The sequence below is a fragment of the Chaetomium fimeti genome (genome assembly GCF_033439085.1).
Source record: "Chaetomium fimeti strain CBS 168.71 chromosome Unknown B0H64scaffold_2, whole genome shotgun sequence".
NCBI classification, from domain to species: Eukaryota; Fungi; Ascomycota; class Sordariomycetes; order Sordariales; family Chaetomiaceae; genus Chaetomium; species Chaetomium fimeti.
This window is the reverse complement of record NW_026944330.1, coordinates 2196354-2221657: the sequence shown is the minus strand read 5'-3', so window position 1 is coordinate 2221657 and position 25304 is coordinate 2196354. Positions and strand designations below refer to the sequence as shown.

Below are 25304 nucleotides of genomic sequence, written 5' to 3'. Positions count from 1 at the left end.
GGGCAGGTCGTTCGATATTGCCCCGGGAGGCCCTCAAGGGGCAAAATACCTGACGCTTCAGTTCCTCGCCAATCTTAGAGCCGGACGTCGAACTTGTTTACGATGACCTTCTGCACGCCGACATATTGCTCAGCACCAATCAGATGCGCTGGTTCAGCGTCGTCTTGCACGGAATGTGACGAATGAAACATAGCCGTCGCTGCAATGCAAGTAGTCACACATTAACCTCCTCCGCTACCCAAAACTGAAAGATACGCCCGGATGGACCTTGTCTCTCGGGCGAGACGCCACAATTCAGCAGGCAAATGCAGTGCTTGCAGGCGGGCACCGAGCAAGAAACGTGATGGACCAGGCCTCCCATCACCAACCCTTTGAGCCGCAGGAGAAGCGTGCGTCTGCTCGCGGTGGGCGAGCCGCTCACTCAGCACCTGAAGAGACTTCAGTGAAGCGTTTCCGTCTCACCAGAACACCTGGCATCCACTATTCGTACTTCTCAACAATTGTTCCCTAACAAAAACAAAAGCCCACCTCACACCTGCCATCTTGCTTTCAATGAATGGGCAAATTATGCCCTGTCTCCCCCATGCCATGCCACCTCGATTTTCCACTTCTCCCCTCCAAAAAAACGGGCGCTTAACAGCACCTTCTACCCAGCCAATCAGCTCGCCATATCCGCACCTGGCACACCCCTCCTGCAACTGCAAGTGACGACACACACCACAACAGCGTTCCCCTCGGAAACGACACGCGCGATTCGCGAACTGGGGAGCCGAAGTGGAGCACCAGCACCCCTCCCGGGTGGTGTGGGCGCTTAGCAGGGCGAGGGCCCGGCCAGTGAGAGGGCGCCGGGTGGGGGCCGGCTTGAGCTTGACCATGCGGGCGGGATTGCGCTTGGCTCGTTTGGGCATGGGCGGGTTTGGGAAGGTTTCTTGCCGCTTTAACGAATCTCGGACTGTTCAAGGTCTGCGCAGCGAGGCTGGCTGGAGGGAGAGAGAGAGAGGGAGAAGGGGAGAGAAGTCGGTGTGTTTTTGGCAAGGGGGGTGCCTGAGCTCTCAGATGGAGATTGAGTGAATGTGTCCTCATATCGAACAAACTGACCGTGAGAAAAGTTCATTCGGTACTTACACCAAATAGTTACGGTTGGGTTGGCACTTACACACCTCCCTCCAACGCCCCCCTCCACCATGCATGCACTGTGGCAGCCGTCGGGGGCCAGATCGATATTCGATCCAACAGCAAGATCATCTGATCGGTCAGCAAGCAAACAAACATCGAGGATGCCTCACAGACCATATCAGCAGTTTAGTTTAGTTTAGCACCGACCTTACCAAAACAAAAGTCACAAGAGCTCCCTGTCAACGTAACCCTGGAGACCTGTCACCGCCCATCAACCGGCCAGGGAGGGGAGCTCCCGCATGCATCGACAGGCCGCCGCTCATGCGACCACCCCCTCGCGATGAAGACAGAACAAAAACAAACGCACGAGGTAACTGGCCCGCTTGGATGGCCGCGTAGAGTCTGCAGAGTAGAGCACATAAACACAAATAAACAAACAAGCGGCCACCTGACAGGCTGCAAACCTGCTGCGGTTGGGTATATGCAGTAGGAAAGCAAACGTGCCCGTCCCCAGGCAATCAACCATCACAATCACCGCAAAGGAAACGAGATGTTGGTTGTAGGTTCAAGGTATCCAATTCCTCACGAACTACACAAATATGGGCAGGCAAATCCCTCACTATTCACATGTAACCGCTGTAATACCGCCGCCAGCCCCATGCCACTATGTAACTTGCCCCCTAACTTGGCCCCCATGCTTGGGGGCCATATCCGACTCGTAAACCTCCATCCTCCAAATCGCCATGTCCATCCATGGTCTGGTCCAATATCCCAAAAAAGACGCCGTCCTGCAACGCCGCGCCCCACCGTGGTCACCCCAATGTAAACCCATCCATCCATCCATCCATCCATCCATCCATCCATCCATACGTTCGGCGCAAAACTGCGTGGGCTAACCCCCTCTTTTCGCCGACCCCGTCTGTCCCATCCCTTGGCGCCTGTGAAAAGCCATGTCCCTTCCTCTGTCGCGAACCCCGTGGGTATGTGATGTGGGTAGTGTGATGCGATGCATCGTTGTTTAAACAAAAGAAAAGTGATGTCGCAGCAGCCGAGCCGGCTGGTGTGTTGCTGTGTTGTTGTTTATGTGGCGGTAGCCAGTACCGCACGTAGTAGGTATTATGTACGCAGTTCCATATCCTCATATCCGAATCCCTTTCCCCGCTCGCCGGCTTCATGACTTGACGGCCGTGTCGGCGTCGATCTTCCTCCTCTTGCCCTTGGGCGCGGGCGCCATCCTGGGCGTGTAGGTAACTGTGCGCGTGACAACCTCCCGGATGTGTCGTACGCTGGACCTCGACTCCCGCTTGCTGTGTCCTGGTGTTCCGGGCGTGCCAGCAGTGGCCTGGAGACCGGGTGTCTCCGGCTCCGCGGGGCGTTTTGAGCCTGGGGTCTCGGCGAATCGCCTCGACTTGAGGGCGGCTTCCCAGTCAAAGGCCGACCTCACAGATGCGGCACTGAGCGGCGACCTTGGCGAGTAGATGCCGGCTGTGGTAACGGCGGGTGAGGCGGGCAGCTTCATACTGGGGAATACTGTCGGTCCGGCGGGTGGTGCGGACATCGGGCAGTTAGGGCCACCACGGGGTGTGACGGGCTTCTTCGTATCTATTGGCGCGGGCCTGGAGCCCTTCGTCTTCTCCTTCTCCTTCTCCCCGTCGCACTCGCAGCTCAGTTCAGACCGGGCCGTTGACGGCGCGCTCTCGATCTGGTCGCCCTTCTCCTTCTCGGAATCCTCCGTCTCGGTAGAGGAGTTGCTTGCGTTGCTCTCGTTGCTGTCGTTGCTACGTGCGCTGCTCGTGCTGCTAGTGGTGCTTACTGTGCTTGTTCGGTTCAACACCGACTTCCCTGTTTGGGGTGGCGAAGCAAGGCACGGCGAGACCAGGGACATGCCCTTGAGGAAGTCCAGATAGGCGACAGGGGGGGTAATGGGCGTCTTGAGGAGGTCATGCTCCAGTTTGATTGTCGCGCTGAAGGGGCCGGCAGAGGGAAGCCCCGCGGAGGGCAGCCCGGAGGAAGGGATGGGGTCCCGAAACGCCGATGTCCGCGAGATAGCGGATAGGGGTGTGCCAGCGGAGACGGCCGACGGCAACGATACGGCAGACCGGAGCTCCGAGGCGGATGGCGGGATGTGGGGGAAGTTTGCGGTGAGGGGTGTCGACACCCTCAGGGTAGGTCTCGTCGACATGTTGGCGGGTGGTATGGTGGTGGAAAGAAAGGTCGGTGTGTGCGTTCCAAGTATGGTGCGGCTGTCGAACTGGCAGTCGACTCACCTCGGGGGAGGGTGAGAGAAGAGCCGGCAGTTAGGCGGAGGAAGAAGGCGCAAGGTGCGGGAGGGTGGGTAACCAATGATTATATGAAGGGATGGGTCGACAACGGAGGGAGGTCCAGGCTCCAAACAGAAGGATCGAGCGCTGATTCCCCGCGTGGGCTAGTTTCGGACGGGGGGTTCCTGGCGCGCAGTATCCCTGTATCTCTGAATCCCAGAACACTGGGTTGGCACACCGGGGTCTGCTGCGTGGCTTGGGATAGCTCAACAGCAGGTGGGCGTCGTTTGGTTTGCTGAATCGGCCCGCGTTGAGACCAAGTGGGGGCAAACGACAAGTGAAGATCGGCTGAGCTGGAGGGAAGAGGGAGAGTATTAGCTACTCGTGCCTAAAAAAAAAGTGTGTTTGCGCTGAGTGGCCGGTTTGACGCTCGACACGCCACGAGAAGGAGATCAAAAGCAGAAGACAGGCGGAAGAAGCAATCGGGTTGCGGGCAGGGGTAGAGAGACAGCACACCTCGTTGGAGGGGGGCGGCGTTAAAGCAGCGGCAAATCAAGAGGGCGGCCGCGGTGGGGCAGGCTTGACAAGCGAGCAGCGACCACTCGACAGGGATCTCTCCGGCGGCAGTGAGAGGGTGAAAGGGTGAAAGAGTGTGCTTGAGATGTGACTCGGGTTGCAGCTGGCTTTGCCCGTCTTGATGCCCGTGCTCTTCAACTTGTTCCTCCGCAGTTCCTCTTGGGAAAAGCGCTCGTCGTGAAGGAATGGGCGGGAACGGGGCCCTTGAATGGGGGATGGAAACGGGAGATGAGATAATAAAAAAGCATGCACTTACGGAGTACTGCCTGTTCAACTGAGCGCCTAACAGGGTTCAATATGTCGAGCCGCCGAGGCAGACTGGTCGTGATGTCCGAGTCGGGGATTTGCCCTCTTAAGTCTGAACTGGGACCAAAGCCGTCAGCGGGCGCTTCACGGGGTAATTTGCTGGTTTGCGAAGAGGAGGGAGCCCAGGCACAAAGTGCAAACCTTCAAAAAAAGCTCTCGTGCTCGCCGAGAGGAGAGGGTATGCTCCGATTTGCGGATCAGAAAAGAGGCGCCGGGCCCAGTACAAACTGTGGAAGATGCTTGGTGCTTGCCACGAGCCACCAAGGCCGCGCGGATCGTGATGGCGTCGGTATCTCAACCGCTGGGACGGGGCTCTTGTGCCTGATTGGTGATGGGCGCGGGACTCTCAGCAGGGATGGGCGCTAAGGTGATATTATTAGCATCGCGTCTTTTGATTGGTCAGGTCTTTGCCGCTCACCAGGTACCACAACGACAGCTGACAGTGTCTCGACTGTCTTGATCTCGGTGTTGACGAAATGTGATATCGCAGTCGAGAATAGAAACGGTCAAGGCGAAAGAAGAGTCGTGATGTGAAGATGGGGTGTTGATAGGACAGCAGGAGATGGGTGAAGCAGTTCTGATAGGTCTGCAGAGTGAAAGAAGAAGGGGGCACGTCCGGCGCTCTGGGATTAAGGTGAAAGTATGCCCACGGAACCAGCCTGTGGATGGAAAGAAAGCGTCGGTTCAAGTTGAGGGTGGGAGGGTGACTTTGGGTTGGCGAAGAAGATGGGTTCTTGAGCTGAAGTTCGACTCGGACAACCTGGAAACTTCGGTCTCTTAATATTGTGCCCCATGTGGTGGGTGAATGGCGCATATATGCAGAACCACTCGGTGTGTAAGTCTTAACCGCCTTTCCCTTCTGCAGCTCATCTGCCGCTGGGCGGGTAACCCATTGCATGGCTTCCACGCTGACCATGTCAACTGGCTAGACCACCCCCGAGCCGCCCTTCCGGATGCTTCGACGGAGCGCGCGCCACGAAGTTGCATCTGTAGCTACCCAAAGCCAAGGGCCCCATCAGTTCGCTTGCGCGAGGGAACTCAGTGGCTGCCCGTCGGCGAATACTCGATACGCAGGCGCGCTTATTTCAGGCCGCATCTTCCAAGACCTCATACCGAACCGCGACCAACACCCTCCCCGCGGCTGTTGACGCGCTTGCAAGAGCTAGTTCGGCGTTGGGGGCTTCGGTTGGCTGGCGCTCCCACACCGTCGGGCTCGGTACGTATCTTGCCGCCCCCGACCAGTCAACCATTGGCTCACCATCGGCAACCCCCCAAACCATCTTGGTCCTGGGAATATAACATGGACAGAGCGCGCGCCTGTTCCTCCGGTAACACTGCTTCCGTCCATCGGATCGAGAGGAGCGGCCTGCTCTGCGGCCTGCCGTGGCTCTGTCCACCCCGACTCAACGTGCCACTTTCGCCGCATCGCCCACGAGGGCGGTTTCCCACCTGCCTTCCGTGGTTGGTTCCGGGGTTCAAGGGCTCCTGTGGGTGAGGGATCGTGGCTGTCGATAAACCGATCCTTCGCATGTTCATGTTCCTGTCGAACCCAAAGGCCTGCAAACCATCGGCGAGGCGGACGTGAGGTCCGCCGGAGGCTGATATCTCAGAATGGAACTTTTCGGCGGCAAGGTTGCGGGTCAACGGACCATTGGCCTGACAGGTGGTGCGATAGCCGCTATAGAAACCAGAGCGGCGCCATCTGTCACGCAAACAACGTGGGTAGCCGCGTGGGTTACTTGGGTCCTCCCTGCCGCTTTCCTAGCCCTTGTCGCCTGCACGCTCACCATGTCGACGAGTGGATGCTTCCTCCGCTGTCCGTCTCTGCTTGCACCATACCTGGTTTGGCGCTTCGATACTCTTTTCGTCATGGCCAAGAATGCCGACGCAGAGTTTTATTGCCCAGGATACCTCGATTACAGCCTGTCGATTAGGAGGAGCGACTCGATTACTCGGCGTCTATGCCTCGTACGTGCAGGTTCGTCGACTCCTCTTTGCCGGTCGACAGACCTTGAAGTTCCAACCGACACCTTGGTCTCAACTCCAGCTGCAGTCCTGGTCCCGGAAAAGGACGAGACCGTTGCTCCTTCAGTTACCGCCGGGCGTCTAAGGATCAAATGAAGAGAGATATTGCTCTCTCCGCGGCTACCTTCCACGCATTCCCTGTTCGAACCAACTGCTCACCGTCAGTAAACGCTATTCAAGCCGCTTATGGATCCTTCGCTGCAAGGCAGACAGCCCACTTGGGCACAGCAACTGGACCGAGAGTGAGTTTGTTTCTGTTTCCGCGGGAAGCAGGTGGACATGCCTCAGAAACCGCATGAACTTGCTTCGACACTTCCCGTTTGGTGTTGACGCCGCACAGCCCGTGTCATGACGAGTTGCGTGTATGGTCGGGGCTGGTATGGTCGCGAGACACAGTGCCCCCTACTGGTGGACCTGCAGTGATCACGATCCTTGACAATCAATAGGGTGATCCTGCGACTCCTTGGTCCTCTGTCGGTGGTGGTTGGGCGGCGGTCGATGGATTATCATTGGAAATCGTCGGCAAACGCAACATTCCAACCAGGAAAAACATGGCCAGAGAGACATTCGAGACTCGATCCATGGCGGTTCTGGGACTCTGGCCCGTCTTGCCCGCAGAGGTATTCGCCGAAACGCTTCGCCGCTCCCCGTCCTCCTCGTGCCGCTTTCGCACCCCGGAGGCCACTGCATCCTTCTGTCTCTATTTCCCACACAGAATGTGTCAGAGTCAAATCGACCAAAAGGGTTTCCACCTGGGCGTTTTGACGTTGAAGTATACCTTGGCGTTGGCATGGAGGGACTGGAGAACTTACTAGCTAGCCACGCAGCCGAGAAGTCCTGGGCTCCTGATTATCGGCACGCCCGTGGGATTGCGATCTATCATAGGGCTGACGAGGCGAGCGAGCGGCCAGAGGCTCGAGACGACCCTACACAGGTTCACGTGTCGCGTTTGCGCCAGTGCGTGGCCAAGGAGAAGACGGTACCTAGCCGTCAGTCAGCTCGACTCAGATCGTTACCCAGTGTCTAGCATGCAAAAGAGCCTCTGCTTTTGCTTACCTTCCTAAGTATCCCGTTTCGGTGCATCCTAACGTCCCAGTGGTATTGTTGGTGGTGCGTGGTGGAATTGGAGCGAAAGGAACGGAACCGAGAGAGTCCCAGGATAGGTAGGTAGATGTGGTACTGCACCAGTTTTGACTCGTGTTCCGAGGGAGAATACAAAGTGGGAAGGAGCCGGGTAACATCTTGGGCAGGTAGCACCTTGGCCGCCCGGGCGAGGACTTGTGGTGGATTGGGCCAGGAAGGAGCGAGCCGCTGCGCTGGCGTTCAACTAATGCAGTGAACGGGTTGAGACCCACGATGTTAGCAAAAATATTTGGTATAATTATTGCACTATAAGCAAATTTGCCATCTTTACTCTCAAATACCCACGTCATCTCACCATCATCTCCAGTCGTCGTCGTTCATGTGAGCTGCGTAGCTAAAACATTCAGCAAAATAGCACCTGTCGACATGTGTAAGCTCAGCTTTGGACTCTGACCTAAACAGCAAATTGTATCATCCCAACAACAATAATTCCAACTTACCTCTAACCAAGGTAGGTCGGGAATCCCCCCCCCCCCCCCCCCCCCCCCCTCCCAACCACTTCTTGCCTCATGTTTTCTCCGGTTAGGAGAAGTCAACTCCCTTCGCTGGGATCCTCGATATCGACGTTCACTATTCTTTCCGCGGACTTATCCAGACATGGTGTTTACCTGTCGTCACGTCACTAAAGCGCGTGTCCATCATTGTCTTGACATGTGATGACGATAGTTACCGAGTGGCATGGGGTTCTCAGTGCCGTCTTGTCACGGCGATCACCAGAAAATTCCATGTCATAACCCCTACATGGCTCTGCCATCGCAACAAACCTTAGCCCAAAACCGACGCATTGTGATATCAAAAGTTCCAGGGCAAGACCATTGAACCGGTCGCCTCTTGGTATTTCCACAGCTGACGATATCAAGTAGCTTGACCGGGTTGATCGCGTCGCTGACGGATACTGGTGATTTCCACGGCATCAGCCCACAAGACGGGGCCACGAAGACAAGGCTTGCTTATTGGAACCATGAAATTGCCCATTGCTACGCGTTGTTTCCGAGTGTTGTCGAGCGTCACCCCGGCCCGTCATCTCAGGGGCTTCGTGAAGCCCATCACAATGAAGGCGGAAGGAACCACTGAATCCAGAAGGAACCGCGCCGACCCAGTCAACCATATCGACGGTTGCTGAAAGAGGCTCACCTTCCATGTTTAGCTTTAGTGTGTGCTCAACGACGCCGCAGGCACAAGTTGATATGATATGACGACTTCACCCCCGTGAGGCTGAACTTAAACGCGCCATAGGTGTCACACAAAAGGCAATAATCCCTGATTTTCTTTCTGCTGTTTCCGGTACTTTTCGGCATTAATCTATCGACGCCCATTCTCGTACCGATCGGTTGATCCTTCGCTAGGTTGCGCCCGCTAGCATAGTTCACACCCATTCAATGTTCACAAAGGGGCTTCGAGGCATAACAAGACGGGAGATCAATGACGTAAAGTGTAGGCAATTACGGGGAGACAACTTCGGCATACTTGCTGTTGCCACTCCCTGCTTTATTTCTCGTAATTAATTTGCTCAGCGAGACCGGATAGCTGGGAGACGCCCCGGCCCTCTTACATCCATACCCACTGATAGTAATACCAATGAGGTGACGGCCATAGGTTCCTACCAGCGGTTTGTGGAACAGTCTACTATTCCCCACAGTTCTTGCTGAAACAATATCATCGAGATACCGAGCATGAGTTCCCAGATATATCTCTAAGCCGGAGCTAGGGGAGCTTTGTTTACTTTCGACACGCCCTCGAAAGGGGCTTCGCCGCACACCATGTTGAAGACATCCCAAAAGCTGAATCGAGGTCACTCCGAAGGAACGCGTCAATAGTCATGCCACTTGATCAAGCCCCCCCCCAGGGGAACGTTTCGCTAATTATCACCACAGCGATCAACCCAGTGATGGGGCGGATATCCAACCGAGGTGCCGAGACAACGGCACACTAGTGGCCGCGTCGACGAATGCTAAAGGTCATTGCAGCCTCATTCAGGACTGAACTTTTCTCACGGCACCCCCAATCACCGCCAGCTCAGCGCGGCGCGGCTGGCTCGGAAAGGCTGGAGACACCCTCAACTTGCTTATCCTGACATTTCCCCACCAGCCGACGACATAACTCCCCAACCAGCCAAGCCCCCCGGGGCTGCTGGACTCAAACACGGAGCAACCGCCCACTCCGGCAACAGAGCAACGCCGACAGCCAGCCCGTTATGGCAAGCGCCGACCCATGCGGCAGACCACCGAGACATGAACCTTCCCATGCCAAGCAAGTGCAAGATGCGGAGAAGAACACGTGCGAGAGACGACAGTGACAGGGGGGGGCATGGCATGGGGAGAGGATGCGACAATCTCGCCGTCGAATGGCAGCGCGGAACGCCATGTTCACGATCTCATTCGCCCGGAGGACCAAGATTCACGAGGAACAGGGACAGGGGGGAGCTCGTTGCCCAAATTGGCAAGGCGAGAGAGAGACATCACCTCATGGGATGAACCGGGGGGGGGGGGGGGGGGGGGGGGAGAGGGCGCGTTGTTTTAACATTTCATCGGGATGGAAGAAGCAAGCAAGCATGGGCTCCGAGGAGGTTTGCAGAGAGAGAGAGAGATCGACGGCTAGCGAGGCGGGAATCACTCCGGTGACAGAGATCAGGTGTGCCGACCTCCCGTCGCCGACACGGAACTCACGACATATCTGCGGGTGCGCTGGACAACGGCGGTGATAGGCTCTCTTCCGGGGGGGCAACGGACGCTGGAGGTTGAAACAGAGCCACAGCTTCCTTGCGCGGCCGCAGAATCCGGGGTAAAAGCGCAGCGTCTCGGCCAATGGTGGAGGTGAGTGCCGACGGGAAGAGCCTCGCGCCCGAGGTCCGCGCCGGTGGAGCAGAGCCCTGTGACAGGGCGTGACGGTGATGCTCATTGGCGAGGGGCGCTGAAAAAGGTCACTTGTCCCCGGCTGCCCAGCAAAAGACAAGACCTGCGGTTCCGCGCTTTGCGACCGAACTTGGCCTTTTTTTCCCTTGTCCTTGCGCCGGCCGATCCCGCTCTTGCGCGGGGCCACTTCGGTGGGCGATTGACAAAACTTCCAAGTCACAAAGCGGCTGTCGAGGCTGGCGGCCTGGCGGCATGCTCGCTTTGGGCGGTTGCTGCTGAACCCAGAAGGAGCGAGCGAGATGAGGAGCGATGATCGGTGTCAGCGGAACCGCATTGAAAGCAATCTTAGGCCGCCCTTCGAATGCTGCGCCGGTACTTGTTGTGCCGAGTTGCGCGCCTGGGGAGATGAAGGTGGTGATGTGATGGAGGATGGTTGCGACATTGCAATGACCAGGATTCGCGACACGCGGTTGCGCTCGAAGCAGCCGGCTGTGTACTGTGTACGGGAACTTTGCGATGGGAGAAATGCAGGATGGGCATACTGTGTAAGAGCTGATGTGATACGAAGCGGGTTAGGGTTATCCGTGAAACGATGGACGATTCGCCAAAAACAAGAGCCAGTGAGTTTGCAGCAAAGCCGAAAGCAATCATTTGCTGCTGCATTTTGAGCCATTCAAAGAGCTCGAACGATGGGATTTTTCGGGCGTTCCCATCCACTCATCCGTCGGCTTAACTTGAATGCACCGCCGCTGTTCCCGCCACGCACTTGTCCCTGGCTGCGGGGAAGTGGCGCAAGTTCATCCCAAATACCTGCCGGGGTCGTCGGCAGACAGAATTGACAACTCATCCTGCGTCGCTCTGGATGACACATTGTGTCGTCACCTGATCGGGATCGAGAATTCATGCAGAGGGGGCACCGTGCGTCACTCTTCGCGTCACGGCCCCTTCGTGTTTGCGATATACACCTCGACCATGTCCCGTTTAATTTGTGAGTGTGCACAGAGAAAATCGAGCACGTTCCTTCGTTCTTCGTCCACTCATGGTCCCGCTCGGGTCAGCCCTTCCGGCAATGGGAACCATTGCCGAACTTCGGCGCCAGTGCGTGCACGGGTGCCCACTCACTCTGTCCCCCCACCACTTACTTGGGCGGTGTTGAATATGAATCGGACGTGTTGGGCTTGGGAAGAGAGATCGGAATATTGGGGGTTGAGGCTGTCTTGAGCTGCAAGACGGCTCCCCTGCTCGTTCTGGAAGCCCGATGTTCGCAGACCGCTCTGCGAGCTCATTGGGCCCATGAGGTCGCGACGGCGATTGAGACGGATGGCTGGGTCGGGTCGGGGCCCACACCGACTTTTCTGGCCTCGATGAGCCCGAGCGTTTTTCCTGCAACCTCAATGCGCTGGCCCGCATCTCAACTTGGCACCGCTCCCTGCTTGCCCGGTCCCCTGGTCCGGCACCCGGCTGCGACCAAACTCGAAGACCACCTATCCGGCTGTTTGCCGGCCGATTACAGTGCGTGGCGAGTCGGTATTCTCAAATTGGCCTAACCTTGGGCGCCGCTTGATGCCTTTCAGGGCCGGAGGCAAACTGGGCCCTTCCCATTATGGACTGCGTCCAAAGGCCTCAACACTAATTCAGTGGGTCGCAAGTGCCGGCGAGAGCCACGCATGCGGGTATTGTGATGAGGGACCACGAGGGAGGGTTGATCTCAAACTGCCAGATTTGCAAGGACTGAGAACGCCTTCTCTTACGTCCACAGCCCGGGAGGTTGCTTGGGCTAAATTTAGGCTCGACCTCGACAGCTACACGGCAGCCGGAACGAGGAGTCGTCAGCGGCTGTGGTGAGGCGAGTTTGAGTGAGAGACTGCTCTGCCGATCGTCGGTGAAGCCGACATTCTGCTTGTCCCAGACACGGCGGAGCCGGCGAGGCTCTGTCCCGTCCTCGCTACACTACTTCGCCGTGGTAGGATTACGGTTGCATTGTGGTCTGGAGGAACTGCCGCGACTTTGTAATCGGGGACGGGTGTGTCTCGACTCTCGAGGTATTAACAATCTTATGCGAGTAGATTTGGGCGAGGGGAGGTGCCCTCGGTGCCGTTCGTTGTGTTGCCCGCCGAGAGCTTGAGTTTGGTTGTTGGGGAAGGACTGCAGTTGAATCGTGGTGGGTTCCGTTCCGCGGGACTCCTCCAGATCCCGGTCTCCTCTTCATCCCGGTGCCCGATCTTGTCTCGCTTGTCAGCCCGACGGCCATCATGGTCACGTCATCAGCAAATGAATGCAGGACAACGGGAATGCTGTCAACAGTTTGACAGCGGAGGTATTGAACTAGCCTTTTCGTCGCTGTCAACGTCAACATTGACGTTTCGGGCCCTCTTCTCTGAAGGCCGCGTTTCGGGTTGGGATGAAGGTTTCTTTTTTGGCTGACAGCTGTCAGGCGTCAGACGCGTGGGGTTGTGAGGCAGGCACGCGTCGCACCTGCCAAAGTTGACCGCTCCGTGGCACATCCTCGCCATGGGCACTTTCCTGCAGCGACACCCCCGAAATCTCCTCGGACCCTTACCCCTCCCCTCATCAACCCCGCCAGCCACCTGCAACTTGGAAGCTGCAAAATCCTCTGCGATAGCCCCACTTGCTAGCTGATTCATCCAACCAAATCCGCTTGTTAAAGCAGTCTGACCGCGCCCTCAAATCATCGTTCGGCCTTCCCTCGTCTCTCCTCCTTTCCCTCGCACAACCAATCAAGCACCCAATCGCCTCTCCACCGACGCGCTGCCGACGAGGGCGAAGGCTGTCCAAACAACCCCAAATTTTTTCATCAAATCAACGGCCGCCTCCAATTGCAGCAGCAGCAGCAATTGCAGTCCAATTAGGACAGCCAAACCACCCAAAGAGTTGTCGCGCGACGTCATTCGAGTCGCTTGTCACTTGATCCGCTCCGAACCCAAGCAGCGGTTTGAGTTTCGAGCAGCCAGTGCCCGGACCAGCGACAGCCAGTTTGACCGTCGCCGAAGCCAGGGTTCAAACAGCCCAAAGACATCCTTGGCGCATTCGCCAGCATCGGAGGCGCAGGCAGGCAGTCAACACCTACCAGGTATGTTCGTGTTGCGAACCCGCAGTCTCTCATTTTCAGACGGCTTGTCCCGCAGTCGAATCCTGGGGTCTTGTGCTGTGCTGGGACCCTGGCCTGCATTCATTCCGCCGCCTCGGCCATGATGCAATGCGCAGCAGCCCTGGCCCCAAGACCGCTTGCGAGGTTTGGTGAGGCGGTCGATCGCGGGACATCAGAGCCAGACTTTTTAAGACAAGAAACAAAGCCCACTCACACTTACTCACACTCTGCCACAGGCGCCATTTGTTCGGCAAGATTTCCCTCTGGGTATCCACTTCAGGGCTGCCGAAACAACTTGAGCTTTCATTTCCAGCCAGTCAACGGCCGAGCGCAAAAGGGCAGCAAATCAGCACCCGTCCCAAGCGACATAAGGAAGAGGAAAACACCATCAAACGGGAGGCCTATCACCGCCCTCAGCCTCGACATCGGCCTCACCATTGGCCCCGTCCCAGTCCCGTGATAGTTTCTGCCTGCGGACTGCAATCAACACCATCTCGCCGGCGTTCAATCATCGGCGCCGTTGCTGATTTCTAGGCGCAACCGCAGGATTAACGCGCGGTGCCCCTGTCTAACAGCGGTCCGTCGACTGTCGTGTAAGTACCCTCCTTGACCTTTTACCATTGCACGTTTCTGCACCTTTTCTGGGCTCTTGTCCTTGCATAGCCTACCCGCCAGCGACGCGTTGGTCTTGCCGCGGCTGCATCCTTTCGCCGGACCAATCTCCTGGCGCGGATGTGCGAGGTCTTTTATTTTCTCTCTACCCGGCGATACTCGATCGCGTTCGGGTTTCGTCGCCTTCTTTCCTCTCATATCGTTCGTGTGGGTGCACTAACACAAACGGCCCTAGCACTCGCGAAGTATCTTGTTTGGTAGAATCGATTTGGACACCAGAGTCAACGGATCAAAACCCCAAGGATCGAGAGATCTTGAGACGGTACGCTGCTTCTTTCTTTTTCTTCTTGCTTACTCCTGCACTTGTCTCACACCAGCCTCGAACCCCTCACCTCACATCCGGGAACATTCAATTCCCAGTTCCCCAGACACAGAACTCCCCCACACCGTCCGACGTCTTGGACCTCCCCACTCCCACACGTTTTGGTGCAACCCATTGCACCTTTTCCTTCTGTTCTCGGCCTGCATTGCATTCTCGCCGCAGTTTTGGAAACGGCGGCAAGAGGCCGCATGCACTGGAGACCCCGCAGCGCCAAACGACAGCCCCTTGGGACCAACGACTTCGCTGGCGCCTGGCTCGACGAAGTCAAGATGCGCATTTCCAGCGCATCCAACGCCGTCCCGCTGTCTAGCCTCAGGCTGCCTTTGGCCCTCTGTCATCCGTCTTGTAGTGATGCTGCCCCAACTAGGCATGGGCCGGATGAGCTGGTTGACATGGTGGGCCTGCCTCGTGCATATCCCGTCATGCATGCCAGCGCATCAAACCGGCCCTGGCCCAAGGCGCCAAAACAGACGCTCCACCACTCAGGGCCTTCCCCCTTCTTCCCATCCGAGCTCCTTCGCTCATATACCTTACTTGACAACCCTGTGCTAACACAGATGGGTTCATAGACCTGGGAGATCGAAAGTTGGACCAACCGCCGAGCTCGCAGTCAATCGCCCATTGGGTCTTATCTTACTGACAAACATTGCGCCTGCACAACCGTTTGTGCGCCTTCGCCTTCCGCAACCCGACGTCGGCACGACTCGGGGATTTTTCAGGCTCGTCGTCCACGACAGAGTCGAGCTGCTTTCGTACGGTCCCGTCCGCCCTCACGTGGCTGCGTTTGTCCACGCCATCTCCCGAGAGGCCTTGGACCGAGCCACCCAGGTTTCGCCTCGCAACGACATCAGCCTGCATATGCTGCGGTGCGACCAATTGCGCAGCCCCGCTCCCATCCCATCGAGTGCCAACGCATCACTCCAATAGATTGGGTGCACACATCCAGCCCAATCCACAGGTACAAAGTGACTTGAGCTTGTCAGTGTGCCTTGGTCTCCCGATAGATCAAGGGCCTTTAAGCTTTATCAGCCGTCGCGAAGTCTTTGGATCAACCAGAGTGGTACTCTCAGTGTCGCGTCTCCATCATCGAATCCTTATCAGATCTACCTGCAGTCGGCTCCGCAATAGTCGACCCATACCCACGCCTATCACATCCGCAGCAGGGCCGTTGTCCCGAATCTAATTCGACGTTTCGTCGGCAACTCTCCGAGGATGATGGAATACGCACAATACCAGCAACAACCGCAAAGCGCACATTCACAACCGCACATTCAGACGGGGTATCCCACCTCCGCAGGCGGCAACAGCATTACTTCCCCATCGACTCAACACCTCTCCCAAACATCACCGATTCTCCCGTCGCAGCAACATCAGCCCTCGCCAACACAGCCGCACAGCATGTATCAGCCAGGATATGGGGTGGCCCAACAAAACATGCACTATGGCCTACAAGGGATGCAGGCTGCTGCCATGGCTGCCACCGCCGCCGCCGCCGGGTCATCGTATCCGTACATGCCTGGGGATCCTAGCCTGCAGCAGTCGCCGAGGATGTCAGGTGTTGGCGCCAAGAAGGATGCCAGGGCAGGGCCACGTTCGCCGCAGCAGATGGCCAACATCCCTCAACAGCGGAGGCTTAGCCAAGTCGCCAGCCCCGGCGTCCCGAACGCGCCCACGATGCTGAACCACGGCGGGCCCCGCACGGCGGTTCCCCCTCCCATGTCGGCTGCGCAGCAGATGCCGCCGCCGCAGTCCCCCGAGATGGCGTCTGGAGCTGTCGAGGAGTCGCCCCTTTACGTCAACGCCAAGCAATTCCACCGGATCCTCAAGCGACGGGTGGCCCGGCAGAGATTAGAGGAGGCGCTTCGGCTCACTAGCAAAGGCCGCAAGCCCTACCTGCACGAGTCGAGGCACAACCATGCCATGCGCCGGCCTCGCGGGCCCGGTGGGCGCTTCCTAACAGCCGAAGAGGTTGCGCAGATGGAGAGGGAGAAGACGGGTGGCGGACCCGGTGAGAAGACGGAGGAGTCGCCGGTGAGCACCAAGACTGCGACGGGTGGCACGAAGCGCAAGTCGGAAGGCGGCGCGAGCGGGCCGTCGAAGAAGACAAAGCGGGCGATATCGACTCCCGAGGACGACGAAGACGAAGACGAATGATGACGGAGGCGGCGAGGATGGAAGAAGAGAGATGCGGCCGAGGTGTATGCCCCTTTTATATGTCCCAAGACATGTCATGAAGTTACGACAAACCCCCCTTACTCTTTGTTTATCTAAACCGGGATCGCGCGCGCGCAAAGCGGAATGAGTTTGGCGAGGAGTCAGTGGGCCGAGCGAGACGGCGTGTTTCGAGTGTTTCTTTTTTTTTTTCCCTTTCAGATTGGGCAACGCTTGCTCGGGCATTTTCTGTGCATCAACACGGCAGCTCTCGGGAGCGACCACTCGTTTTCGGTTTCGATCGTGTTTTGGTTTCTTGTTCTGGTTGGCGAAGCGGCTCGGGCATCTCGTATTTTCCCTCTCCCGGATATCACGATACACTTGGCCTCACAGCATAAGCGACACAGAGCATAGCATGGCGGTCCCCATTTGGCAGGCTGGATTTCTTGGTTGGGGGTTTCCTGGGTTGGGACGGCGGGTTGGGCGGGGGAGGGAGCACTCCTTTGCAGCGGTTTTGGGAAGGAAGATAGTGCATCACGCGATTACGACGGATACCCCCCAACATACCCCCTGATTGTGGATGCTTTTACTTTACTTTCTCACCCTCGATGCTATTATTTATTATTTTCTTTTTCCTTTTTTGCCAGCGAGGATAATCTCTTGTGCTTTTAGTTGCGAGATGGATGGGCGTGGTCCGGTCACCAACTGGCAACAGAATGGAACCCGCGATGGGACTGAAACTAGGAGAGGAAAGACGAAAAAAAGAGGAAACCCAACAACAACAAGATAGTGACGAAAAAAGCACAGCAAAATTCTGGACGGGTGCAGCGCTGGAAACAGAATGCGGCAGGTCGTCTGGGCGCTTCGGTATCGCCTTTGTTCGGTTACGCTTCTTCCCTTCCATTCGGAGGTGGTTTGGGGTTGTCACTGATCAGCGGGGAATCGGATGCAGCGAGAGGGAAGGGGTCAGTCCGAGCAGAGCAGAGCAATGCAGTCGGGATATCATGGGCAAGGAAATGGCAGGTGGGGAGGCGCCAAAGGGGGACGGGGAAAAAGTGCTCACAACCATGTTTTGAAACCCCGGGTCCAGCGACCGGGGAAGCGCTGTGGGTGTTAGACTCTGTACTTGGTATGGCTAATCCGTCGCCGGATACATGGAAATTGAACTGGATATTCTTATTTGCGCTTTGAGTGGTCGCATCCCCGACCTCCCTCGCTTGGCTTCCGTCCGATTGGAGTGAAATCAGATCGGAGGATGGGTGCTCTGACAGGTGGAACCGGATCGAGCCAGATCAGACTACTGCGAGCGGGCCGCTCGATGACGCGCCCGGGGGTGGGTTGGCTGCCGATTTGATGAGGCCGGGCGAGATCTCGGGACGGGGCGGTCGGGGGTTTTTGGCCCAAGTTGATTGCACGAACAGACGAACGGCTCGAATGGCTTCTCAGTCAACCCGAACCCTGAGAAAGGGAACCCAAAATAAAGTAGTGCCTTAAAAGTGAGGCTGTTGATATTGAGACCAAAACCAATGTGGGTCCTTCCACCAACGACCCCAACCCAGTCAGGCTCGGCAGCTGCACCCACTGAATTGAACGTCAACACTGCACTGCACTGCCCTGTCACCTATCTGCAGCAGGCGGCGCAACACTCAAAATGTTGTTCTTCAGGTGAGTCCATCTCGTTATTTACCGAAACAAGCCGTATTATCATCTCGCCTCGGGATATTCCGCCGTCTTCCCTTGGTACCAGCTTCTCTTTCTGCGACTCACGAGCGAGGGTGACGGTGACTGGGAATGAGCGGGCATCGTCGACCAGGGAAGGCGTGATATGGATAGGGATGGGTTCTAACATGTACATTCACCACACCGCAGCTTCTTCAAAACCCTCATCGACCACGAGGTCACGGTCGAGCTCAAGAATGATATCCAGATCCGCGGCGTCCTCAAGAGCGTCGATCAGTACCTCAACATCAAGCTCGACAACATCCAGGTTCTGGAGGAAATCAAGTACCCGCACATGGTGAGTCTGTGCCACACTACCAGGGGTTTGAGAATGGTGATGAGTGATGGTGGCGGCGATGGGAAAAAGGGGGGGGGGGGTAATAGATGGGATCGCTGCTGACGTCGGGATGATGTACCAGAGCGCTGTTAAGAACGTCTTCATCCGCGGCTCAGTGGTCCGGTATGTGCACCTGCCCGCGAACGCAGTGGATGTGCCGTTGCTGGAGGACGCCACAAGGAGAGGTACGTTTTACGCTTGGCCTATGAGCATTAAAGGGCCATCCACGTTTCGTTTGATTTTGTTACTGGAGACTAATGTCGTGCAGAGGCGGCGAACCAGGCTGGGAAGGGGAAATGAATGAGGTATGGGAGAAGGGGGCGTTGGTTACCTGATGTTCCGGGCGTGGTGGCTGGGAGGAGCTTTGCTTGTTTCAGCACCGAACAGAGCCTGGTGCGGATCACTCTGGGAGGGGTTGTCCGTTGGGGAAGCCAGTGCTGGAGAGCAACGGCAAGAGATGGGTGCCGATCCACGCTCAGCGCCAAAAGAAAGGGGAGGTTTTGGCTGCTGGTATGAGAGCAGGTCACACCCTTCCTCGGGGAAGGAAGGGCCAATGGGAAGGGAAGCGCCGTTGGTGCTCAGATAGGAAATACCCTCAGATATCAGAGTTGGCTGAAACTATCTTGAACTGCTTTTTGATGTTTCTCGGGGAGGTATGCGCACATCTCTCGATTTCACCTGACTCGCCACCAACGTCCCACAAGACCACGCTCACCTCCCAACCCCATACACAGTGGTGTGTGGTATGTAGTAAATAACCCCTTCCGTCTCGCACTCCCGCCCCCACCTAGGCCATTAGCATAACAAACCTCCAAACCAAACACCCAAACCCAGACAGACCCCACCCCACAAAATTCCCTCATCTCCAACCTACATAGTGCCTTATAAAACCCCAGTGGACACCACAACACGCACACAAACCCCACAGGGGGAGCTTGGCTCAGTTGGAAGAGCGCAGGTCTCATATTGAGTTATGATCCCGTCCTTAGACGGGGGCTATCCTGAGGTCGTGAGTTCGAGCCTCACAGTTCTCAGTTCTTAGTTAGTTAATGTGGATGTGGAGGGTTGTTTGCTTTTTGTTTTGGCTTGCTTTTGAAGGAGGGGTGGTGGTGGGTTGGATTTTCTTTTTGTTTTGTGGGGACGGGGGGACGGGTTGTGTTAGTGTTCTGTGCTTTTGCGGTCTAATTTTGGTGAAGTCGACTGTTGTTGGGTGTTGTGAGGTTCTGGACGAAGGGATGGATAGAAAAGGGTATTTGTTTACATCTTGATTAGCCGTATACCTATGGTGTCTAAACAATTGGTGTTCCCGACAGCACTAGCATACATGACAGACGAGCCGCTCCCTTTTACGCCGTCCACAACTTCACCTACCAATAAGCCCCCCCACCGCGCCCATCCTTCCCCTCCCACAACGCCCCCTTCCCACCCTCACCTCCCTTCCCACCCTCACCCCCCTCCCCCCCATCCAAAACCCTAACCAACCCCCCCCTCCGCCTCTCCCCCACCCACCTTTCAATCCACCCCCTCATGCGCCTCCGACTCGCCTCGCTCCCGACATTGACCGTCGGCACGACGCGCTCGACGCGCAGGGCCATGACGAACAGCGCCAGCTCGCGGAAGCTGCTGTGCTCGCTGTAGGGCGCGCCGAAGCACAGCGCCTCGGCGGTGCCGCCGCGCTGCGGGACCAGGTCGCGCGCCGCGAAGCGGGTCCGCCAACCGGGCCCGTGCAGGAGTTGCGCGGTGGGCAGGGAGCCCGGGGGGAGGTTGGCGTTTATGCTGGTGGTGGTGGTGGTGGTGCTGCTGCTGGTGGTGGAGGAGGGGGGTGGGGGTCGGTAGTTCCAGCCGGATGGGCGGAAGCCGATGATGCGGCCGAACTCGCCGCGCGCTTTGTAGCCCTCGAGATACTCGGCTAGCGTCTCGGCGCGGAGCTCCATGAGCATCTGCATGTGGACTTGGGCTTCGGTTGGGTTGGAGGTGAGGAGCGAGGTGAGCTCTGGGTCGTCGAGCTGCTTGCACATGCGGATCTTGGCGGGCGTGGCGAAGATCTTTGTTTGAAGGGCCTGCGCGATGGCGACGCAGATGCGTTCTTTGCCGATGCTGTAGGTGCCGCAGACTACAAGGAGGCGGTTGGGGTTGTGGCGGCGGCCGTTGAGGGCCGCAAAGGCGTTGTTTGGTGGGGGAGGGGAAGGCTTGGTGGATGTGGAGGAGGTGGCAGTGAAGAACTTGCTGACATCTTTATTGTTGGCAGAGGCGCCGCCTCGTTGCCGACGCAGGAGGGTTTCCCACTCGCGGTCGTCGTTGGCGAGGAGGCTTTTGTTGAGGAGGGAGCAGAGCTCGGCGCAGGCGTTTATCACGTCGTTTTGCGGGGGGAAGGAGTAGCGCGGGTTAAGGTATGTGGTGTCGAGATAGCACACGTCTATCTTCTGCTGCTTTGTCCGACCGGATATGGCATCAACCGTCTCGGGCCGCAGCTTCGGGTGTTCGATATGTGCAGGGCATGCCCGGAAATCTCCACAATGGAGGACTCGTTGCGTTCTTCCACCAGTTGTTTTCTCGAAGAGGAAGAGTGAACTCCCAGGGCAGTGGTTTGCCGGAATCATGGTGACCGTGACTCCGTTGGTGTCCGGGACCGGCACTGTCTCCTCAAACTCTAATTCAACGACGTACTTGGCCGCCGTCTTGAGCTGCGACTTGACAAGCGACCCGGTGACTTTGCTGCAGTAGATCGGGCCATGCGTCCAGTTGGCGGTTAAGCCAATGTAATGATCGCTGTGGAAGTGGCTCAGGAAATACGCTTGGCAGCCTTCCACGGCGCCATAACGAAAAGCATCCACGCAGATAGAAAAGCCAGGCATGATCTTGTAAAACGGGCAAGTCCGCTTGTACGCGGGCATTCCCCTAGCAGCAGTCTCCGCCGCGGCAGCCGTCGACCAAGCAGCATCCTCGGCGTGACTGGACATGAGCTTCGTAAACGCCGAGTTTGACGGCATCTCCCTAGTCTCGGCCCCCAGGCTAATAGGATTCGCTTGCCCCGGCCGCGCAACAGCAGCTTTAGCAAACCGCTTACCCACGGTCGCACCCTCCGTCTCGACAATTTCCCCGGTCGGCTTCGGCAAGGGGGTTGGGTTACCGTCCAGACAGGAATTGACATGCGCAGTCGCCTGATCTGGCGTCGCGCCCGCGAGACTGCCGTTGCAGACTGGACAGGACTCCGTCATCGTCCCGTCGTCAGTGAAATCGTTCACTTCGTATTCTTCACCTCCCTCCTCCGCTTCTAGCCGTGCCTGCTCTTCCATGTATCGCATCGCCCGAAGTTCTTCGCCGGTGAACTCCTCGTCCGCGAATGGGTCGGCATCGCCGTGATCTGGATCGCCATTCTCCGCTTCGCCGGCCTGGTCATCGTCATCCCCTAGATCCGCGCCCGAGGTCTGCTGCCTCAAAAGTGGTGGCATCCTGGAAATGGTCGTCTCGTTGGTAAGCTTCGCCGGTCCAGTGTCTCGGTCTCCCCCATTGGAATCATCAAACACAGGCTGTGGCGATCTCACCCTTGGTATCGCCGAAACCGGCTCGTTCTCCTTGTCGTCGTCGTCACCGTCCGCTTCGTCGGAAGAATCGTCCAGGAACGGATTGCCCGCCTTCCTTTTCGGCGCGACCGTCGGGCCCGATTTCGAGTTCGCTATTGGGCGCGTTCCCTTGACGTATGCTGGCGATTCCGTTCGGGACCCTCCCTCCGAGGCAGGACTCAACCGCCGCCTCTTGACAGGCGCCTTGACCTCATTGTACCTCACATCGTCGTCCCCCTTACCGTCCACTTCGCAATCCGCATGAGACGGGTTCGCCTCGTATAGATCATCACCCCCATTTTCCTCCTCTTTTACTTCCTCCGTCTCCTGCACCTCCTTTTGCACCCTCTCCTCTACTACCCCCTCCTCTCCTCCACCGATAAAAAGCCCCTCTTCCTGCGCCGGCGCCTTCTTAAAGAAGCTCAGAATACTCTGATTGGGCTTCGATTTCGCTTTCAACTTCGCCGCCTTTGTCGCAGAAGGTAATGACAACGGCCCTGTGCTTCTTGAAGAAGCAGGCTTTTGTGGAGTTTTTAGTCGGGTTTGGGAGAGCTTTGATTTCGCGGACGGCGCCATTTTCTCGACGTTTGTGACCTCGTTCGCTGGATCGTTTGCACAGGGGGAAACTGGTGGGGTGGATGGCAGAGGTGGGTGTTGCGACAGGCACAAAAGCGTTTCAAGAGCTTGGAAGTGGGCATGTCGAAATGGGAAACGCGGTTTGGACGGAAAAGGTGGGGGTTTGAGACGCCACTGGGCTTCGCGCTGTCACGTGCACTTAATTACATTCACTCAAGAAAGGGGTTCAGTCGGTAGTTAACGGCAAAGGCACCATGATGATGCTAAAAGCGACATAGACAATATGGTAGGAGTGATTCAAGGTTCCATTTGATTGAACCCCGGCTGATGGCGTCTAAGATGTACAGGCTAACTAACCCATCGACCGGCTCGCAGTCTATTTCGCTTTTGTTTCCACCCAGCCAAATAGATCCCATCAACAATACCTTAGTTTTCCGGAGTTTAGCCCGCCGCATCGACCGCCACCTCGGGCTCCGGCCCCTCGTCGTCATCATCCATCCCGTCGGTGGGGACCTCGTACAGGCGCAGGATGTTCTTGTTGGGGTCCTTGACGAGCACGTACTTGCCCTCCTCGCGCTGCAGGCACATGTCGGCGATGGTGCGCACGATACCCCAGCCGTTGGACAGCTGCAGGTTCATCTGGTTCGCAAAGTCCTTGGGCTTCCAGCCGATGCAGCCGAGAATCACGTGCTTGTCGTTCACCTTGGGCGTCACACGGGAGACGAAGCTAGACTTTGTTAGTAGGCTATCATTTCATGATTTGTTGCGGAATGAACTCACCCAAGCTTCATGACATCGGCCTTGGCCAGGATACTCTGCACGGTCCAGCGCGCCAGCTTGCAGCTGTTGTTCTTCATCTCGGTGGCAACAACGGCACCGCGTTGCGACACCAGCTTGGTGCGCCAGTCGAGCGCGCCTCCGCTGCCCTGGGCCTTGCTGTCGAACTCGTTGAGCGCGTGGACCGTGACGAACTGGTCCTCGCCGCTGGTCGGGTTCTTCTGGACGGCGTCCAGCTCCGTGCGGACAACCAGGTACGTGGGGCTCTCCTCGCTGGTAGAAAGGTCGAACCGCCTGTACTTGTAGGCCTTGGAAGCGGGCGGCTCCGTCTCCTCGGAGGCGCTGTAGAAGGGGTTCTCGTTCGCCATGTCGACCTTTTGGTTCGAGCTCTCGAGCACAACCTGGTTGACGAAGTTGTGGTTGATGTAAGTAGCCTCCTCGGCGAGCGCGCCAGGCTGGTTGATGACATCCTTAGAGCCCTCGGACGCCTCGAGAGGCGCGTCAGCAGCGTTCTCGTTGACGGTGACCATGTCGAGCGCGGCGTTGTCGCGCTTGTCGAGGAACACCTTGTTGCCCTGACGGACGATGACGATGTCCCAGGGGTACATGGACCGCGGGGCGCACATGAGCATGGACAGGATGCTGTCGGTGGCGAAGATGGTGGCCTCGTCCTTCTCGGCGAGCTCCTGGATGATGGGATCCGACGAGGTCGTCACGTTGTACACGGCGCGGTCCATAACAGCCAGCTTGCGCTCGGCGCTCTTGACGGGCGGCTTGTCGTACGACCGGTCGTAGTAGTATAGGAAGCCGTAGCTATCAACATCCTCACCCTCGTCGGTGTCCAGGTTGAGCTTGCTGAGGCGGTTGTAGTCGATCTCCTCAATGAGCTTCCAGTCGGCCCTGATATTGACCGAGGCGTCGCGGTTGCGCTGCGGCTTATCGTAATCCTTCCAGCCAAAGCGACGCCCGCGAGCGCCGCCACCCCGCCCGCCACGGTCGCTATAGCCGCCGCCGCCGTATTGCTGGCCGCCGCGCCCGCCGCGCTGGAACTGCTGGCGACCACCGCCCCTGGTGTCCTGGCCGCCGCGGCCGCGCTGGCCCCGACCGCGGGTGAAGATGGCGCCCCGCCCGAAGCGGGTCTTGCCGGTGTCGCGAACGTTCGAGACGACGGAGAAAGAGGCCTCGTCCTCGGCCACGGGGGGCGCAAAGAGAGAGGCAGAGCCGGCACCGTAGACTTGCTGGTCTGGGAAAACAATAACCGTTAGCTCGGCATCACAAAACTAAGATAACCCCTCCTTGCGATAACGCACCACGGTAATTCCTGTTGTATTGTTGCCTGCCACGGCCGTCCCTGCCATCCTTGGCGTCGGTCCAGTCGGCCATGCGGCCTAGCTTGTCGCTCTTGGAGAAGGGGGCGTAGGGGACGCCATTGAGGGTGGTCTCGGTGGTGATGGTGGGCCCCCATGCGGCGTCGGAATCGGGCAGCGAATTGATCAAGTCGACGAGGGGCGACGTGCCCGCCGTATATTCCGCCATGGTTGGTATCTCTGTCGGCCGGTGAAAAATTGGACGGAGACGTGTGATATGGAGGGCGGTGGTTCAGAATGGATGCCTCTTGCCGCGGGATCGACAAGGGTGTTGATACGGTAGTCTGTGGTGTTGCGGGACGGGACAAAGTTTCCCAGGTTCCTTTTATTTTCGAGGTCGAAATTCTCTTTGGTGGGGTTGTGTGGTGTGGGGCAGTTTCCGTCACAGGCTCAGGTCCCCTCGTTTTAGAAGGCACAGTGCGGATAGTGACA

At 57.5% G+C, this 25304-nt stretch overlaps 6 protein-coding genes and 1 non-coding gene across 7 annotated transcripts; 4 read left to right on the top strand and 3 right to left on the bottom strand.

Annotated features, from left to right (window-relative positions):
- Positions 1 to 213: 213 nt before the first annotated feature.
- On the bottom strand, positions 214 to 1074 carry B0H64DRAFT_386413 (uncharacterized protein). Its single transcript, XM_062803131.1, has one exon. The coding sequence runs from the start codon at positions 906 to 908 to the stop codon at positions 459 to 461; it is 450 nt and encodes a 149-aa protein (XP_062662357.1). The 5' UTR covers positions 909 to 1074; the 3' UTR covers positions 214 to 458.
- A 1213-nt stretch (positions 1075 to 2287) lies between these two features.
- Positions 2288 to 3298, bottom strand: B0H64DRAFT_371269 (uncharacterized protein; the record flags this gene model as incomplete). Its single annotated transcript, XM_062802142.1, has 1 exon — positions 2288 to 3298. The coding sequence occupies one exon, from the start codon at positions 3296 to 3298 to the stop codon at positions 2288 to 2290; it is 1011 nt and encodes a 336-aa protein (XP_062662356.1).
- A 1416-nt stretch (positions 3299 to 4714) lies between these two features.
- B0H64DRAFT_83997 (uncharacterized protein) lies at positions 4715 to 5946 on the top strand. Its single transcript, XM_062808851.1, has 2 exons — positions 4715 to 5094; positions 5189 to 5946. The coding sequence occupies exons 1-2, from the start codon at positions 5052 to 5054 to the stop codon at positions 5752 to 5754; spliced, it is 609 nt and encodes a 202-aa protein (XP_062662355.1). The 5' UTR covers positions 4715 to 5051; the 3' UTR covers positions 5755 to 5946.
- A 9471-nt stretch (positions 5947 to 15417) lies between these two features.
- B0H64DRAFT_83876 (CCAAT-binding transcription factor (CBF-B/NF-YA) subunit B-domain-containing protein) lies at positions 15418 to 16876 on the top strand. The gene has a single exon (XM_062808850.1). It carries the CDS (start codon positions 15595 to 15597, stop codon positions 16534 to 16536), a length of 942 nt encoding a protein of 313 aa, XP_062662354.1. The 5' UTR covers positions 15418 to 15594; the 3' UTR covers positions 16537 to 16876.
- A 1524-nt stretch (positions 16877 to 18400) lies between these two features.
- Positions 18401 to 18773, top strand: B0H64DRAFT_312790 (uncharacterized protein; the record flags this gene model as incomplete). Its single annotated transcript, XM_062800161.1, has 2 exons — positions 18401 to 18550; positions 18672 to 18773. Coding segments are annotated over 2 exons (252 nt in total), but the record flags the coding sequence as incomplete, so codon positions are not given.
- Positions 18774 to 19518: 745 nt separating this feature from the next.
- Positions 19519 to 19623, top strand: B0H64DRAFT_t37. The gene has a single exon. It is a non-coding gene; the product is annotated as a tRNA-Met (tRNA).
- A 333-nt stretch (positions 19624 to 19956) lies between these two features.
- B0H64DRAFT_422535 (eukaryotic translation initiation factor 3-like protein) lies at positions 19957 to 25224 on the bottom strand (the record flags this gene model as incomplete). The annotated part of the gene is made up of 4 exons (XM_062805570.1): positions 24816 to 25224; positions 23509 to 24748; positions 23194 to 23455; positions 19957 to 22731 (listed from the first exon to the last, which is right to left on the bottom strand). The coding sequence occupies exons 1-4, from the start codon at positions 25039 to 25041 to the stop codon at positions 19957 to 19959; spliced, it is 4503 nt and encodes a 1500-aa protein (XP_062662352.1). The 5' UTR covers positions 25042 to 25224.
- Between the last annotated feature and the right edge of the window lie 80 nt (positions 25225 to 25304).